The 18,087-nt window shown below is 43.8% G+C and overlaps 1 protein-coding gene across 1 annotated transcript in view; it reads right to left on the bottom strand.

Moving 5' to 3' along the window:
- CACNA2D4 (calcium voltage-gated channel auxiliary subunit alpha2delta 4) overlaps positions 1-18,087 on the bottom strand; it is an 861,469-nt gene that overhangs the window by 92,729 nt on the left and 750,653 nt on the right. The window contains exons 30-31 of the mRNA XM_069228087.1: positions 6,704-6,774; positions 5,418-5,493 (exon numbers count right to left, since the gene is read on the bottom strand). Coding sequence (XP_069084188.1) covers positions 5,418-5,493; positions 6,704-6,774 — 147 coding nt within the window. The remainder of the gene's footprint in view (positions 1-5,417; positions 5,494-6,703; positions 6,775-18,087) is intronic.

Here is an 18,087-nt window from a genome sequence, read left to right as displayed (position 1 = left end):
TTTCTTGCACTCTGTCCATTTTCTAAGTCTTGTAGTCATGCATTCCATCGTAAAGGCACTGATGCGCAGCCCATCAACGTCGCTGCTCTGACTGCGTTGACACATTTAAAATCAATTCTGCTTGTCATTCTACAGCCAACATGATATCTGATTAAACTGCTTGCACGACTTCCACTGAGACCCTACTATCTTCAGACATCTTCTTTGTCACTCTGTAGAAGCAAAGGAAGGGCTTGGGTTTTCTTTTGGAACTTGGATGCTGAAATTGTCATCTCTTAATTCATGCCACATAAATTAGTGTCACGTGTCTCCACAAAAGCATGGAATGATTAGAGGTGCAGATATACATATGTATTGAAAACACTTCGTTAAAGGAATGTTTGTGTTAAAAACATTGACATTTACAGCCATTTAAAGGGATTTCATAGGTACATTTCAAATTTTCCGAAAATAAATTGACAATTTGAATTTATGGTGAATAATATAATCATAATTTCCCCTCAAACTATTTATGACAGCACTAAGGCCACTTTGGCCAGCAGGCCCTAGGAGAGACCCTCTACAGAGTGGAAGTGTTTCTGAGCTCATGAGGATAATGATGAAGATTTATACAGCACAGGCTGTTACTCATACTGAGTGTCTTCGCGCTGAGCAAGTTTACTCAAAAAATCCATTTTTAAGCTCTTACAGAATTTTAAAAAGTAGGTCCTGACCAAAGATAGAGGGTGAGAGAATAATTCTAAAGTTACTGGCCCAACTATGAAAAAGCTCTTAGTCAGTACAATCAGAGTGCAGACCCTGTCCTTCAGCCAGATCCTTCATTTAGGCCTTGCATCCCACCCTCCTACTTCTAGGGAACCCTGGACTTGGCCTTCAACTGTCCCCAGAAAACTCTTGGTGCAGGACCTGGCCTTTCCCCACAGCCTTTGCTTTATGGCCCTGCTCCATTTCCGCGAGAGACCACTAGGCCTGTCCTTTGGCTATGCACAGAACTCTCAAGTTTCTGGGTGCAGGTTCTTGTCCTGCATGCATCACCCCTGCCTCCACAGAGGCTTCAATGGCCAAAGTTAACACTGTGTCATTTACCCTTTGCATCCAAGAGTTTTCAAGCAGTCAATGACGTATGTTTAAGAATGCCAAATCTACTTTGGCGAGTCACTGAATTTATGGGTTAACTGAATTCTAAATTCACCAAGAACATGTAGATGATTTATTCATGTATTTATTTACCTTTTGTTTATTTGGAAGTTTTATATTGTGCCACATGATAACTCACATATACTTCAGAGGACATAACAGTTGACAAATCAATGTCAGTACCAATAAACTTTTACCCTTCGTGCTCCGTATAAACAATCCACCTCCTCTTCTCCACCACAGCGTCACAGGAAATCAAGCTCAATCCCCTTCAGCGGTCATGGAAAACCTCCCTCAAAACCGCCTTCAATTAATCAACCTTCTCCTATGCTCTTCAGCGGCTAAATGATCACTTCATCACCTGCACTGTTAACATCAGATGCTTAGCTCATACATTAGCATCAGCGGAACAGCACTCCTGAAGGGACGTTTCACTCACAGCTCACATAATTGTCAGTGCTTGCTGCCATGGAAATCAGAAACCCCATTACATTGGTATCATAGGGCCTCACTGAAGCATGGTCACTTACCATGCCAAACCAAGCACTGTCTAGCATTATTCCTGACAGGTGCCACAAAGGTGGCGGAGTCCGCATCACCTCCAGGAAGAATCTGAAGAGCTCTTGGTTAAACCTCCATTCACATACATCCATTCAAGCTAGTGCCATAAAAATCTGTTTCACCAAAATTCACTTGCAAAATCCTCATCCTGTTTAAATATGACCAGCCAGACAGTGTTTTTATTCATCTTCCAAGCTTTGACAATTTACTTGTGATTGGAGATGCCAGTCTCTGAGCTAAACATCTATGAGATGTTTCAGCCTTGTAAAAAACACTCACTGCTACTGTGTGACACAGCTCATCAACAAACCTATGTCCTAAAAAGGGCTCATTTAATTACATCATAATCAACATTTCATGGCTGGAATAATCATGAACCTGCTACATTCAACCCTTTAATTACCACATTCATAACACCAAGTCATCCATTCTGGCCATCCAAAGGCAATCACCACTCATCATGCTTAGAAGATTCCTTGGTCTCCTTCACTGATCAAGTCAAACCACTAGCAACCACAGTGAACAACACCTGTCTGTATCCTAAATGGACACTTAACACCTGCCAAAAACAGGATTGATGCTCCGATGAATACAAATGTTTGCTAAGGAAATTACAAAAAAAACTCAAAAATGATTCCTGCATAATATACTGCTCATCCACACATACAGCTTGTAGTAATCGCATTAACCCCTGATGTTTTACAAGATGATGTGAGAGGGAATATGGAGGTCTCAGCTTACCTTCGGCCAGCAAGAGAACCCTGCATTACTACATGCTGTATGTGTGAGTGAACTATATTTCATACATAAGATGATGATTGGTTAGTATTGCAACGTGGTGATGATTGTGATAGACTTTGTTAAGTCAGAGTCTCAAGGGTAGTCACAAGCAAGCAATGTGCCTTACATGACAGGCAGGAAGTAAACTACCGTCCCACGCCTTTCCCGTAGTGCCTGGTCTAGATGGTATGAACAATCCTAAATACAGTTAAATGGTAAATAATGTTTTGAGAGACATGTAACATATTTATGGTATGGCTGGACGTTTACTTGTGATTCAGGCAATATTCTAGCTTTATTTACATAAGCAGTGTGCAGCAAGAAACCCTAGTGTTACACAATTTATGTGACACCAAGGACTGTCTGACCACCATCTTTGCCAAAGTGGCTTTTAATGTCTGCAACTCTCAGCGCATTCTTGACTGGTCGTCAGTATTAATGTGATGCTCCCAAGTAACACGTCTTCATTCTGGCACTGTGTTTCAGTTATACATCGAAGAAGCCCAGCTAGTTTTTGATGTGACGACTATGCAAGAGGGCACCCAAAGGCTCATCTTATGTTTAACAAGATAAAAAAAACTGTGGGACAATCCTACTGGATGAGTCTAAAAATGTTAACACTGACAATCTGAAAATTAAAAAAAAATGGTTTTTTTGCCACGATCCTGAAGCTCTCCCGCTAGACTGCAGTAAAAAAAAAACCACAAAATGGAAGGCATGATTATTTTTTTTTAATTACCCCCATAAGTTTCTAAATGTGTTTTGGGGTACTAATTTTGAAATTAGAAAGATTATAATCTATTGACAACGGTATTTATGAAGGCACAGCTTTAGTATTCTGAACAATATTTGCAGACAGGTGGCACAACTGCAGTAGTATTGTGCATTCTGTTTGATACCACACTATGTGGAATGGCCATATATTGTCCATGAGTGTGGCTGTATGCTTGAAGCCTGAGTGTAAGCATGGGTGTAAGTTGTTTAGAAAATGATGGATGCGGTTCCTGCAGACAGACATTCATGCAGAGTTAAGGTCACTAGAACTTGGAAAGTGAGAGTCTCAGATGCCCACTTCAGCACTAGGTGATGCCGGAGTGCTAGCTAGTCATTTATGGAAGAAAGGGAAGACATATGTCTAGTTGGAGATCTTTGTACCTGTTGTATTTACAAAAAGGATTAACCTACACTTGCAGTGTGAGTGTCATTATCACAGTATACTGCTGAGGTAGTTCACGTTGGGTCTTTTGAGGTGTGCAGTGAGGTGGGCGGACTTGAATTTGGTGTCAGGTGCTTTCTCAGAAGACAGACAGCATTGGTACAAGAAGAATCTTGGATGGTGGTTAGTAGAAGCTTTGGAATCCCTAATCCTTTTGGCATACACCGAGCACGGACCGAACAAGAGACTGAATGTAATCCATGGCACAAGAGCAGACTGGGGAGTCGGTAGACTAGATTGGCATAGCAGCCCTAAAACAGTACTCAGCATCTATGAAGAGGACAGTTAGATAGTGATGGGCCACAGGTATCAGTCTGTAGACAGTGGTGTGTCACAGAATGGTTACATGCTGATGGACCCACAGCTGTCAGTATGTTGACTGTGGTGTGTTAGAGACTGGCTAGAACACGATGGAGCCATAGATGTCAGTCTGCAAGCAGTGGTGTCTCAGAGACTGGTCAGCCATTGATGGGCTATAAATGTCAGTGTGTACACTGTTGTGCGTCAGAGACTGGTCAGCCATTGATGGGCTATAAATGTCAGTGTGTACACTGTTGTGTGTTACACTGCTGTGTGTCAGAGACTGGTCAGCCATTGGTGGGCTATAAATGTCAGTGTGTACACTGTTGTGTGTTACACTGCTGTGTGTCAGAGACTGGTCAGCCATTGATGGGCTATAAATGTCAGTGTGTAAACTGCTGTGTGTCAGAGACTGGTCAGCCATTGATGGACTATAAATGTCAGTGTGTACACTGTTGTGTGTCAGAGACTGGTCAGCCATTGATGGGCTATAAATGTCAGTGTGTACACTGTTGTGTGTTACACTGCTGTGTGTCAGAGACTGGTCAGCCATTGATGGGCTATAAATGTCAGTGTGTACACTGTTGTGTGTTACACTGCTGTGTGTCAGAGACTGGTCAGCCATTGATGGGCTATAAATGTCAGTGTGTAAACTGCTGTGTGTCAGAGACTGGTCAGCCATTGATGGGCTATAAATGTCAGTGTGTAAACTGCTGTGTGTCAGAGACTGGTCAGCCATTGATGGGCTGTAAATGTCAGTGTGTACACTGTTGTGTGTTACACTGCTGTGTGTCAGAGACTGGTCAGCCATTGATAGGCTATAAATGTCAGTGTGTACACTGTTGTGTGTTACACTGCTGTGCGTCAGAGACTGGTCAGCCATTGATGGGCTATAAGTGTCAGTGTGTACACTGTTGTGTGTTACACTGCTGTGTGTCAGAGACTGGTCAGCCATTGATGGGCTATAAATGTCAGTGTGTAAACTGCTGTGTCTCAGAGACTGGTCAGCCATTGATGGACTATAAATGTCAGTGTGTACACTGTTGTGTGTCAGAGACTGGTTAGACATTGATGGGGCCACTGATGTCAGTTTCTAGACAGTGGGGTCTCAGAAACTTGTTAGACAATGATGGGGCTATGGACGTCAGTCTGTACGCTGTGGTATGTCAAGAGACTGGGTAGACAATGATGGGGCGTAGCTGTCAGTTTGTAGACAGTGGTGTGCCAGATATTGGCCATGAAGCAAATCCCGCTTTGTCTGCTTGGTTGTGAATATTCGGGCAACCCTGAAAGACCTCATTGTTTCGAACTGGAGTTCATTGTTTACTTGATGTGGCTGGGTCACTTGGTTATTTCCTATAATAGGTCAACAGATAGGCTACGTCAAGTGGTCTGTGACTGGTACAGTTGTAACAATACGTACGTTCAGCAGGGTCCGCGCGCCGCTGTGGTGGTGATATGTCACCTTGCACATGGCCTGGTAATCAAACAGCGTCACCCTATGAAAGAGAGCAGACATAAAAATGAATGTACCATCATATCCCAAACGCTGCTGTCATCCAACAATACCCCCTCCTGACGCAAGAGGCAGCTGTGTAATAGGAAAGCAAGAGCTGGTAGGCTGTAACTCCTTAATCATCAGGCCTTCCATATTTTTAGCAGTCCTTCGCTGTGCTAATGAACCGAGATGACTGCCCAAGAGTCCAGAGATGGGGTCTGAAGTCTCAGTTGTGAGGTTCTATTAAAGTCAACAGGACTACTGAATCTGGCTAAAGTGTGAGGCTACAATGCAGGGTGTGGGAGCCACGACCAAGTAGTGAGTCTTGAGAACTCTCCACAAGGAAGAATCTTGGAGCCACTGGCCAACAAATCGGATTTCTGAGCTTAGCGACATATTCCAATGTTCACATGTGACTATTCAAGGGCTCCTCTGGTGTTCCCTTCCCTACATGACAAGTAAGGGGAGCCAGACGTGACCCTTCATTGTTAAGAGAGGGAAGTGGTCAATGACATCGTCTTGCCAGTATACATTATTTCATCAGACAGTAGACATGAAGGTTCCATAGAATCAGAAGTGGTCTAGTGACTAAGGGCCAGATGTAGCAAAGGGTTTTACCCATTCTGTGTCTATGGGAAAATGTGTTCGTACATATGGCCCTAAATTCTTGACTTTCTACTAGGCGACCGGGCTTCCAATCCTAGCTCCTACCTGGCCAAACTGTGTGATCCTAGGCCACTCATTTTATCTCTTTGTGCTTTAGATTCCTTATGCGACATCGCTGACAGTGCTTGGAACCAGTCAGAGTAACCTCCAGTACTTCCTAAATACCTCGGCTTCTATATGAAATTGGCAGAGTATCGAAGCACTAAGGCAGTGTTCCCCAACCCCCGGGCCGCGGACCGGTGCCGGTCCGTGGATCAATCAGCACCGGGCCGCCCCACTGTGGCAGGCGGTAAATGTTTGATAATTTTTCCGTGGCCCGCTTGTCACACAATGGGACAAGCGGGCCACTGAAAAATTATCAAACATTTACCGGTCCGCGGCGATAAAAAGGTTGGACAACACTGCACTAAGGTACTGCGGTAACTCGCAGACATAGAAAGGGGAGAAGGGCGTGGGTGAAGCAGCGAGCACGGCAGCAGGCTTCAAGTAGCAGGCCTCAGCTGCTCTGCCCCAGGAGACAAGCGCTAAAAATACCCCATTCTTACTGTTTGAACATCCCCATGTTGAGGAGCTGGGTCATCACAGAGCCGTCCTCTTCACCCAAGAATCTTGCAGTCTGCGAAACAAAGGGACAAAAGGGCACAGTCAAGCGAGTGACACTCAGGGACAAAAGGGAGGGAGGGGGAGAAAGAGAGAGGGGGCTGGAAACAAAGAAAGGACAAAAAGAACTAAAAAGACAGAGAGAAAGAGAGACAGAGAGAGAGCGAGAGAGAGATTCTGAACAAACGAGCCAAAAGAAGAGGACCGGGGACCAGATGACACACGTTTTCCACAAGATGAATAAGGTCTACAACACATCCTACATATATGAAAACTGTAGCAACGTAAGGTGCCTAAATAATAACAAACGAAAGATCAAAGTTAATGGCGTTTTCGAAAGGTCCAGAGGAAAAATGAGCAAAAAACTATGGAACACACAACCAAATCAGCACAACCATTTGGCAGCAATATTCAGTCCCCCCATGCCCTGAAGGAGCTCGAAGAATATGGTATGCAAGCTGTTCATGCTTTAAAGTGCGCTAAAGAAAAACAAGTGAAGATTTAAATAAATACACAAAGACTGAGCATCAAGGCATGCGTGTCCTCTAAGGCTCTGAATCCTGCTACTGACTGAGTTATGAAACCAATGCTTCTTTGAAGCAGAGAAGTCTGGGATACCCATGATGGCGCCTAGCGGTAGGTTTAAGGTCAAGTGAGAAAGCGGCTGAGGGAGATAATGTTTACATAGTGCGTTAACTTCTGAATTTCTTATCTTTTTAGTGTGCTGGAGATACTTTCGTACCCCAGGAACCTTAATGTCCTGTTAACGTAGTTGTTCTTCTCCCTGAGAATTGTATTGTTGTTTAGAACATGTACTGGGGAAAGGATGTGGCCTAATGGCCAAAGCTGCTGACTTTGGAGCTGGGGAACAAAGTTCGAGTCTCATGGTTGGCTCAACGGGCTGTGATTCTGGGCAACTCACTTAACCTCCCTGTGCCTACAAAAGACAACCATGGGCAAAGTAAACAGTTCACACCGATGCAAGAGATATTGGCTTTACCAATGTGTTTTAGCCATGCTGTACACCCACGTGGCTACTGTTCATAAACCTTAATGGCATAAAGTAGAGTGGAAAGGTGTAAAGCAGAGTGAAGTGGCGCAGAGTGAAATAAAGTAACATGGAGTTGAGTAAAGTGGTGTAGTGCCGAGTAGACTGTCATAGAGTGGAGCGGAGTGGATTGGCACAAAGTGTTGTAGAATGGAGTGACACAGAGGGAGCGGGTAGAGTGCACAGTGGAGTATTGTGGAGTGTGATGTCAGAGTGGCCTAGAGCAAAGTGGTGCACAGTAGATTGGCATAGAGTGCAGTGGTGTTGAGTAAAGTGGTGTAGAATGCAATGAGGTAGAGTGTAATGGTTTAGAGTCGAGTGGCATGGCATAGAGTAGAGTGGCACAGAGTGGAGTAGCGCAACATAGATTGCAGAGGCATAGAGTGCAGTGGTGCAGAGTACATTAGAGTAGTGTAGAGTGGATTGGTATAGAGTGCAATGGCATAGTCTGCAGTGGCATAGAGTGCAATTATGCAGAGTAGAGTGATGTAGAGTGTAGTGGCATAGAGTGCATTGGTTTAAAGCACAGTGCAGTGGCGTTGAGTTCAGCATTGTGGAGAAGAGTGGCAGAGAGTGCAGTGTTGCAGAGCAGAGTGTTGTAGAGTGCAGTGGTGTAGAACAGAGTGGAGTAGGGTGCATTGGCATACAGTGCAGTGGCGTAGAGGGGTGCAGAGTAGAGTGGTATAGAGTACAGTGGTACAGAGTAGAAGAGAGTAGCATAGAGTACAGTGGCATAGAGTGCAGTGGCATAGAATGCAGTGCAGCAGAGTAGATGAGTAGATTAAAGTAATGTGCATTGGTTTTAAGTAAAGAGGAGTAGATTGCAGTGGTTTTGCACAGTGTGGCATAAAGCAGGGTGGTGCAGAGTAGAGTGGCGTGGCATAGAGTGGAATGGTGCATTGTAAAGTGGAGTAGCGAGACACAGAGTGGCGTGGCATAGAGTGGAATGGTGCAGTGTAGAGTGGAGTAGCGAGACACAGAGTGGTGTGGCATGGTGCAGAGTGGGTGACACAGACTAGAGCAATGGAGAGTGGAGTGGTGCAGAGTTATGGAGAGTAGCGTAGAGTGCAATGATGTACAGTGCAGTAGCGTAGAGTAGATTGTTTCAGCGTACAAGTGGCATGGAGTAGAGTGGTGCAGGGGAGAGTGGAGTGGTGCAGGGTAGAGTGCAGTGACATAGAGTTGAGTGGCACAGTCTGCAGTGGAGTACAGTAGAGTGCTGTAGAGTGCAGTGTCATCGACTTCCCCAATACCATGCTGAAAGCCATGTACACTGCCTGGATGCGGGGCCCACAAGCTCTTTTCGGTGGATGCACATCTATATAACAAAGCTCCCATCTGGAACAATGCAGGCACTTGCATAGGAGGGACCATGCCTTACTGGGGCAGAGTTGGGATTCTGAATCTTACACACTTGATGTCTGGTGGTGAACTCAAGTCCTCTGAGATGCTACACAACGAAGTTGGCTTGCTGCATACTCAGCAATGGTGATATACACAATTATGTCATTATCTGCTGAGTAAATTGTGTCCCCAACCCTGGACCATTCCTTGTTCCCTGGTGCTCTCTTAGCTCAACAAGTGGGGTCAGTTTACAGATGTGATGTCCAGATTATATAACCTCTTTATTCAGCATCTATATTCCCAGCCTCAGGATGAATTGGCAGGCTCGTCTGCAGGTGGAATATGATGAAGAAGAATGGGAAGCCCTTTTGGAGGCCTAGAATGAGGAGTATGTGAAGCACAGATGAAACTCAGTCTTCGTAAGATCCTTGAGGGCTAGCATTGGACCCTGCCGTGTCTCCAGGCTGCAGGGTTGCTCCCTCATTCTGCTTGTTGGTGATGTGACTATGAGCCCTGTGACATTGCCCATATTTTGTTGGACTGTCCCACCATAGACTCCTTCTGGACGTCAGTAGAGTCTTTGCTCCGGGAATCTATGGATTTGCCTTTGCCACTTCCTAAACCCTCCATGACTTATGGGACATTCCTAAATTGACCCAGCATGCTCGTCGATTACTTATCACTGCCCTTACAGCTGCCAAAATCAATATTTTGCGACATTGGTGCTCTCCACAATTTGCGTCCCATGAGGAATGGCTTGCAGAGATGTACAAGATTGCATCAAATGAAAAGATCATTTACAATTTAATGGACAAAGCAGATATTTTTCTTCTTACATGGACCCTCTTTTTGCAAGATGCCCCTGTCCGTCTACCATATTTCGCTTAGACTTTTGCTTGTTCCTCATTACCATCACTGTACTCACTACCCCTTTTCCCCCTTCTTATTCTCTCATCCTCCTCTTCCTCTATTAAATAGTATACATAGGTATTGTTTGTTATTGTTATGTGAACCTCAGTCAACATTTATATCTCTATATGGGTTCAAGCTGACCTTGCATGCCACCGTATTTGTTGTTATTTCTCAATTCATAATTTTATCAATAAAATAGTTGATGTAGAACTGAGTGATGCAAAATGGTGTAGAGTGCATTGGCATAGAGTTCAGTATAGTGGTGTAGCATAGAGTGGGGTAAAATAGAGTGCAGTGGCATAGTGGGTAGTGGCATAGTGTTCAGTGGTGCAGAGTAGGGTGGCAGAGAGTTCAGTGGCGGGGAGTGCAGTGTTGCAGAGTAGAGGGTCATAGAGTGCAGTGGTGTAGCGTGGCATAGAGAACAGTGGTGTAGAGTGCAGTGCTGCAGAGTAGAATTGAGTGGCGTAGAGTGCAGTGGCAGTAAGTAGAGTGTTACAGAGTACTGTATGGTGGCACAGAGTGCAGTGGTGCAGAGTAGATTGGGGTACAGTGCCGAGGCATAGAGTAGAGTTTTACAGAGTAGAGTGCAGTGGCATAGAGTACAGTGGTACACAGTGGAGTATAGTGGCATAGACTGGGGTGGTGCAGGGCAGAGAGGAGTGAAATAGTGTAGAGTGGAGTGGTGTAGAGTAGAGTTGTATAGAGTGCAGTGGCAGTAAGTAGAGTGTTACAGAGTAGAATGAAGCAGCGTTGAGTGAAGTGGTGCAGAGTAGAGTGCAGTGGCATAGAGTAGAGTGGCATAAAATGCAGCGGTGTAGTATAGACTGTTGTAGAGTACATTGTCATAGAGTGCAGTGGTGTAAGTACAGTGGCATAGAGCGCAGTGGCATAGTTTTCAGTAGTGTAGAGTGGTTCAGAGTAGAGTGTAGTAGTGTATAATACAGTGGCATACAGTGCAGTGGTGCAGAGTAGAGTGGCGGAGAGTTCAATGGCAGAGAACACTGTGTTGCAGAGTAGAGTATCATAGAGTGCAATGGTGTATAGTTGAGTGGCATAGAGAGCATTGGCAAAGAGTGCATTGACATAGATTGTTGTGGCACAGAGTAGAGTGGTTTAGAGTCCAGTGGCAGAAAGAGCAGTGGTGTACAGTACAGGGATGAAGAGTAGAACAGAGTAGCATAGAGTGTGGTGGTGCAGAGTAGATTGGCATAAAGTGCAGTGGTGTAGAGTGAACTGGTTTGGAATAAGGTGGCACAGAGTGCACACTTTGGCAACAACAAGACTTGAACATGGCATTCTTTGTAGGACTACCTCTTCCATTTGGAATATGTGATGGATATTCACACCTAACACATTTGTTTTTTTTGTTTTGTTTGGAGAAAGATGGCCTTATTTTAAGCTTGACTAGTTCTAACATGTCTTACTCTGGTTTCTAGTGTGACACAGATAATGTCAGTATACTTGTCAACAGCAGAACTCTGTGATGCTTCAATGCTTTTAGCAATGTCTACAGTCTCACTGACTGATGAATCTTCATGGAGAAAAGCTTTTGTTGTACCTCCTTATTCTAGCAATATACTAGAATTTAATCACAAATCAATAGGAAAATAAGCTTTTCAACTAAGCACTCAACTGTTAACAATTGGATTGTGACTACACAGGAATCAATAGAATTTATCTGACACTATGTTCATGTAAAAATGTATGTCTCATCACAAGACAAAGTTGTACATAAAAATGAGATTCAAATGCCCTCACAGCTTCTTATACTCATTAAGGTTTTTGCTTTCTTCCAGTACTATATGTGCCAAGATCTTTTGATCTTCAAATCCTAAATTGAGTACTGCACCTAAATATGTATTAGATACTCTGAACCAAAGTCTCCATTTATTTGTGGTAGAACTTCTGGTGAATCGAGGATTGGGATGTAGATTTGCACTTTGCATAGCCAGATAGCCAGTGCAGCAGAATGAAATGCATGATAAACACTGCACATCTATCAATGTTTCACAAAACTGGTAAATATTTTTATTTCCACATAGGGACAATAACACTTTTCTAGGTTATCACAGAGGTGAGTCTTTTCTTCAAAAAAGCTGCAACATTCACTATTGCATGAAATCGTTTCATTACCCAGTCAAAATGAGAATATGTTTGTTCTTCGATTATTCTAGGTCACACTGACCTAAGCAGGTAAGTTTTCATTTCTCATATAATAAAGCCCATATCATGGTGGCCCTAGATGAGGGAAACCAGCTAAAGAAGTGTTCCGCAATTTTACTTTGATCACAGTATTTAGTTGTGTGGAAGCTAGGCTTAGAAATTGAGGTACATATTTTTGAACACTCATGGATTTTGATGCTTTCCCAGAGTTACAAAACCATGTAAACTGGGGATGCGCCAAAACCCTATGCCTCCTGAGGTAAGGTGTAAAGAGAAGAAATATTTGTATTTCTCCTTGTTGTTTCCTCTTACCACATGTGCTGCTTTCTGGAGCAAACATACAAAGAGGAAAACCCCTCTCAGGATTGTTTTTGTGCAGGAAGGTGCCACTTCCTACACAAAACAATCTTGCCACAACACAGACACACTGGCACCACAATGCAAGGATAACTGTGTTTGCGCTATGGCTGCTGAAACTGAACCAGCGCAGGGGAAAAGGTCAGGAATGCACAGTGTTGCATAAAGATGGCACATTCCTACTTTTTCACTTTGGCATAGGGCAGTGCAGCAAGGTGACTTGCAGTTCTGCCCTACGCCAAATCTACATAAATGAGGGTCTGAATCTCTATTTCCCAATCAATCATGTAAGCAATAGGGCGGATACTATAGTGAGGTCATTGTAGGTAGCTGCTTTATGGGTCCACTACAAATGGTCACAAGAGTATATGAAATGAAACAAATTGCATAACAATTGCTTAGTTTGGAGGAGGAAAAAGTTAAACAAAAGCTAAACATCAATTCTGCTAGGCCACTGTTAATCCTCGAATCAGAGCTACTGACCACATGAACTAACCCTTCTTTGTGTGAACTGCAGGGTAGTAAATATATAACCTGAGTAAGTCATAACACAAACAATTTAACGCAGTAACTCATTTTGAGATTAATGACCCTGGACTTTAAGGCAACATCAAAATATATCCTCCTGTGCAAGAGTAAAATTTCACTGCAATGCTGATTCTAATCTGAATACAGATGCAGTGGTGCATTCTGGGAAATCCACTAGACAGACATAAAACACTGCTGTACAGTGCAACATAGCACCAAGGCACAAGTCGAGGGTATACGAGGGTGGACAGTGTCCACCCACTATTTTCACAGGGTGGACGCCGTCCACCCTGCCAAGAAGAAGCTTGGGCCTACTGGAAAATGCTGGACGTTTCTCGGTGTAGTTTTCAGACACCAGGACACATTCAGCAGTGTCTGCATGCCCTGTGCTTTCGATCCGAGCAAGAATGTGCAGGCGAGGGAGCTGTCATAATTCAAGCTCCAGCTGGGCCAATGCAAAGGCCAAATTTAAGGGGCCTTCAGTCTTCCTTTTGTTGGAGTATCCTGTTTGGCTCCTATTTGGAGCCTAACATATAGATATAAATGCAGTGGAAGGGTAAAAAAGGCTCACAGCTTGTGATCATTTCACAGGTACTTAAGAGAGACACACTTTGACCTTGTGCAGTCCCTGTATTTGAGCGATATGATTGTACTGTTGTAAGAATGTCAGATGTGTTGGTCTGTCCCAGGATTTGCACACAATAACAATGTAAGTACCGCTATTTTTTTATTTCTGTTATAGCGCTACTCATTCCAATGCAGGGTGTCAGAGCCCTTTAAATTAAACACACTCATTACATTCACATTCAATCACAGAAGTTTGTACATCAATATTCAGGATATGGTACATAAGAAGGTGAGGGTTACAAGGTGTAGGAGTCACATATCTTGCTTCACTTCTCGCTGCAATATATTAGAAGGAATACATTTTATGAACTGCAAGTAACAAAAGTATCTCTGTGTTAAAAGAAGTACCCCACTTACCTAACTACATAAAATAAAGATCTGGCCTCTGCATGTTACATGATGTGCTTTGCAGGAGACACATTGACCATCAATGCTGCTTTGCGTTAAAAGGGGCACAAGGCAAAACAGTTCTTTCCAGCAAATGTGTTAACCACCAAAGTTATCGTACCATTATTATTCTCTCAGAATTACTAGGAACCCAAAGATCTCTGCAGCAGGTGCCTTAACCCCATAAGATATTTTAAAAGTCATACTTTGCAACCAATTAGGCAGGACAGATTTACTGTCCTGTTTCTCCTCGTTGCCATTTTCTTGATGGCACAGTTTTTAAAAACAAATGTATAAGTGGAGGCACAGATTTTGCGTAGGATTGCATCACGTTTTTGGTGCAACCCGGAGGCAAAAACTATTTTGGGATTTATAGTGCCACACAAATCCTGGTTCAGTTGATTTGTTTTAAAAAAAACACAAACGCAAGGCAGCACATTGCCCTGCATTGCGTTACCTTGCATAAGGTTACATGTGAGGTGTGTTTGTATGTATGCTGATGATGTGCTCAAATGTACTCAAGACAGACCTACTAAGCATACGTGTGACATCTTTAGATCTGATGTCACTTCTTATGATGGCACTTCCTGTAAAGTTAGGGGTTGTGATGCCACTTCCTGCGATGTCACTCCCTGTAATGCCATGTGCGAAGTCACGCGCCGCACCGTGATGTCACTTGCACACTGCTTAACTTGGTAGTGTCCCCACTTCTTGTTTTAGGACTTGTGCCCTGCATAGCACAGTATGGCTACCAATTGGCTATCGGTTACACTGAACAGCCTTGGATTAAACATGAATGGTACATCAGTGACCTATCTGTTACAGGACTGCAATACATCTTTTGGTCACCATCCCTATTGATAGGCTGTTCATAGTTGTAGAACAATCAGGAAAAGGTATGGACATGCGCACAGTGGGCTTCGAAAAAGGCAGCAGAGAAACACTAAGGGCCATATTTAAGAAAAAGTGGTGCATCAGCTATGATGAGGCACTTTTCCTGCGCCCTTCTACCGGCAACTAACGATACCATGGTTGCGCCGTATTTATAATACTGCCCACCATGGCGGTCGTTAGCACAAAAGTGTCAACATTTTTTATGCTATTGCAGTGCTTTGCTACACTAGCATCAAAAATGTTGATGCTAGTGCAGCAAAGTGCAAGGAGGCCCATAAGTTACTATGGGATCATCATTTTAATGCCTGCTCTGAGCAGGCGTTAAAAATGATCCCCAGAATGGTGCAGTGAAATCTTTAAAATTTCACCACGCCATTTTTTGTGTGCCTCCTAGCACCGGAACACGCCCCTTGCATACTTTATGCCTGGCACAGGCATAATGTGGCGCAAGGGGGTATAAAGTGGCGCAATGCATACATTACGCCACTTTTTAAATATGGCGCAGCAGAAAAGCCACTTTAGCGCCTCCTTAGCATAAAAATATTATGCTATGGTGGCACTAAGTTGGTGTTAGGGGCTCTTATTATGCCCCTAAGTTTCTTGTACAGGAGCTGGAACTCCATGATTGAAGAGATACTTGCCAATGACTGATGCTGTTTGGCTCATGCAATTCAAAAACAATACAGGCAGAGAGAAACAGCATCTGGTATGACATACTGGGGAGCGAATGTGATAGTCACCATCAGTGGGAGGAGGAAGATTTTAAAAAAAAGTTGTCATAATTGTACAGGAAGATTAAGGGAAAGACGGCTGCAATCTTCAAGAGGAACATGTAGGTCTGAGATGGTCCAACCACCCACCCTGACCTTAGAACTCTGAGGGAGAAGGGGTATGCTGGGACAGAGAGAGGCAATACTCCATGTAATGGCTTACTGGACACAGGTGCAGCCAAAACAAGGGCAGCAGGGAGGTGACCCTACATAGGGCCAGTCTGGGGCCACTGTGGGCCCCAGGAAGTGCCCCACAGTGAAATCAGAGGTCTAGCACCCATTTCCATACGGAAGATGTAAAGCCTTATTCTAAAGACATCCCTTTAAAATTCCTCAAGATTTGGAAACTGCTTGGGGGATACATTTGTCCCCAGCACTGGCCATGCAGATGTTTTGTGGATGTAATTTTTAGACTAATTTGGACGTTAGCAAGTAAGCAGCTCTTTAAAAGCTATGCAAGAGAGATGAAGGCAAGTGCTAAGTCTAGATTGTCAGACTGTGGTTGGTTTGAATCTGTTTGACATAATCAACAAAGGAATGTCGAGTCAGGAACTTGTAGTTGGGCTGATGATAAAGATTGTTAGAGGCAGGTAATGAGAGCCGATAAAGAGACATCTCCGAATGAGCACTGAATCCCAGAGGTAGGTGTCATTTATTGTCACCCTATCTTGGAGCTCTTACTTCTTTCGCACATGGGGAATCCTTATGGCTTGAGTCCAAACCTATTGCCTGGGCTAAAGCCAAGTTCAGAAACTATTTACAAAGATAATGAATGAGCTTCATGAGAGTGAGCACATTGGGTTCTAAAGTTGTGACTGACTGGCGGCACTAGGCCAGAGTGGTAAGTGAATATGTATTGGTAGAAATAGATCCTAAAAAAGAAAGCTGATGTACTTAAGGGATTTCCTTTGATAAGTAGGAAGGTTTCTGAAGAAGCTGCAGGAGTTGTTATTTATATGGAATTTATTTATATATTAAGATGACAGGTAGTACAACTGAACTCCAGAGTGTGATGACCCGAACTGCCTTCTCATACTCCCAGATCCATGGAACCTTCACCAAACTTCCATGCATTCAAGGAAATACAGCTTCATTTAAATTCACATAGGCTATTAATACAATGGCAACAAACAATGAATATATTAATCAGAATACAACAGTTTCTTAATACCCCTTCTGTTCTGCATGGATCTTATTTATTTTCTAACACAGTGGGTAAATGACAGGTCATTCACATGTAATAATACAAGTGTTGATTATGTGCAAGGTATGTTGTGAAGATTGAGCATGTGGCACTGTAGAGTACAGGTCAGTATGCTAAAATATCTGATGTCATTTTTTTCGCCACTTCCAACGCCAGAAGCATGGAGCCATGAATAACACTGACCACTGGTGTGGAAAACTAGGGACCTGAAAGGGAAGAAGCCCTGTTCCTAGAAATCCACTTGCAGAGTGGGCAGGATGGGTGGATTGGTAAGGAATCTGTGGCTTTATATAGTCTCTACCAGATAAGGCGTTACCAAAGGTAAGTAACTTGCTCATCTGATACAGACTTCTAGCTGCAGATCTTTTATCTTAGAATAGGTACCCAAGCAAATATCTTCCCTGAGGTGGGTCTGCGAGCCAATTTCAGACAAGGAAATCCTGCAGGACCGAAAGGGCAAAATGCCCATCCCGATTGACCTGACTGTCCAGGCAGTAGCATTTTGTAAACGTGTGCAATGAGGCCCACAATGCTGCCTGGCAGATGTCTAGGATTGGAACACTGCATGCTAATGCAGTGGTCGCAGCTTTAGCTTTGGTGGAATGAGCTTGCAAGACCTCGGGGGTTGCTTCTTGCCCAGTGTGGAGCAGATCTTTATACAGTGGACGATCCATCTGGAGATGGCCTGCTTTTGGGTGTGGGGGCATCCTTCCTTTGCTCTGACATACCCCACGCAGACTTGGTCATCCAGCTGGAACTCTTGTATGCGGTCAAGGTAGAATAACAATGCTTTATTTGGGCCCAAATGTTGGAAACACTTTCCTTCTTGGAGGGATATGGTGGAATGTAAAAAGTGGGAAGACTGATAGATTGTCAAATGTGAAACAGAGTGACCACTTTTGGAAGAAAGGAAGCTTTCGGTGCGAAAAACTAGTATGAATAGATTGTGAGGTAAGGAGGTTTGGTTGTGAAGGCCTGAAGCTCACTGACCCGCTGGGCAGATGCTGTTGCCACGAGGAATGCTGTTTTGATGGTAAGAAGTCTGAGAGGACAATTGTAGAGCGTCTCAAAAGAAGCACACATCAGGAATGTCAA

The sequence above is a fragment of the Pleurodeles waltl genome, chromosome 4_1, assembly GCF_031143425.1.
Source record: "Pleurodeles waltl isolate 20211129_DDA chromosome 4_1, aPleWal1.hap1.20221129, whole genome shotgun sequence".
In the NCBI taxonomy this organism is placed as follows: Eukaryota; Metazoa; Chordata; class Amphibia; order Caudata; family Salamandridae; genus Pleurodeles; species Pleurodeles waltl.
Note: the sequence above shows the minus strand (reverse complement) of the source record. Positions and strands in the feature narration are given on the sequence as shown.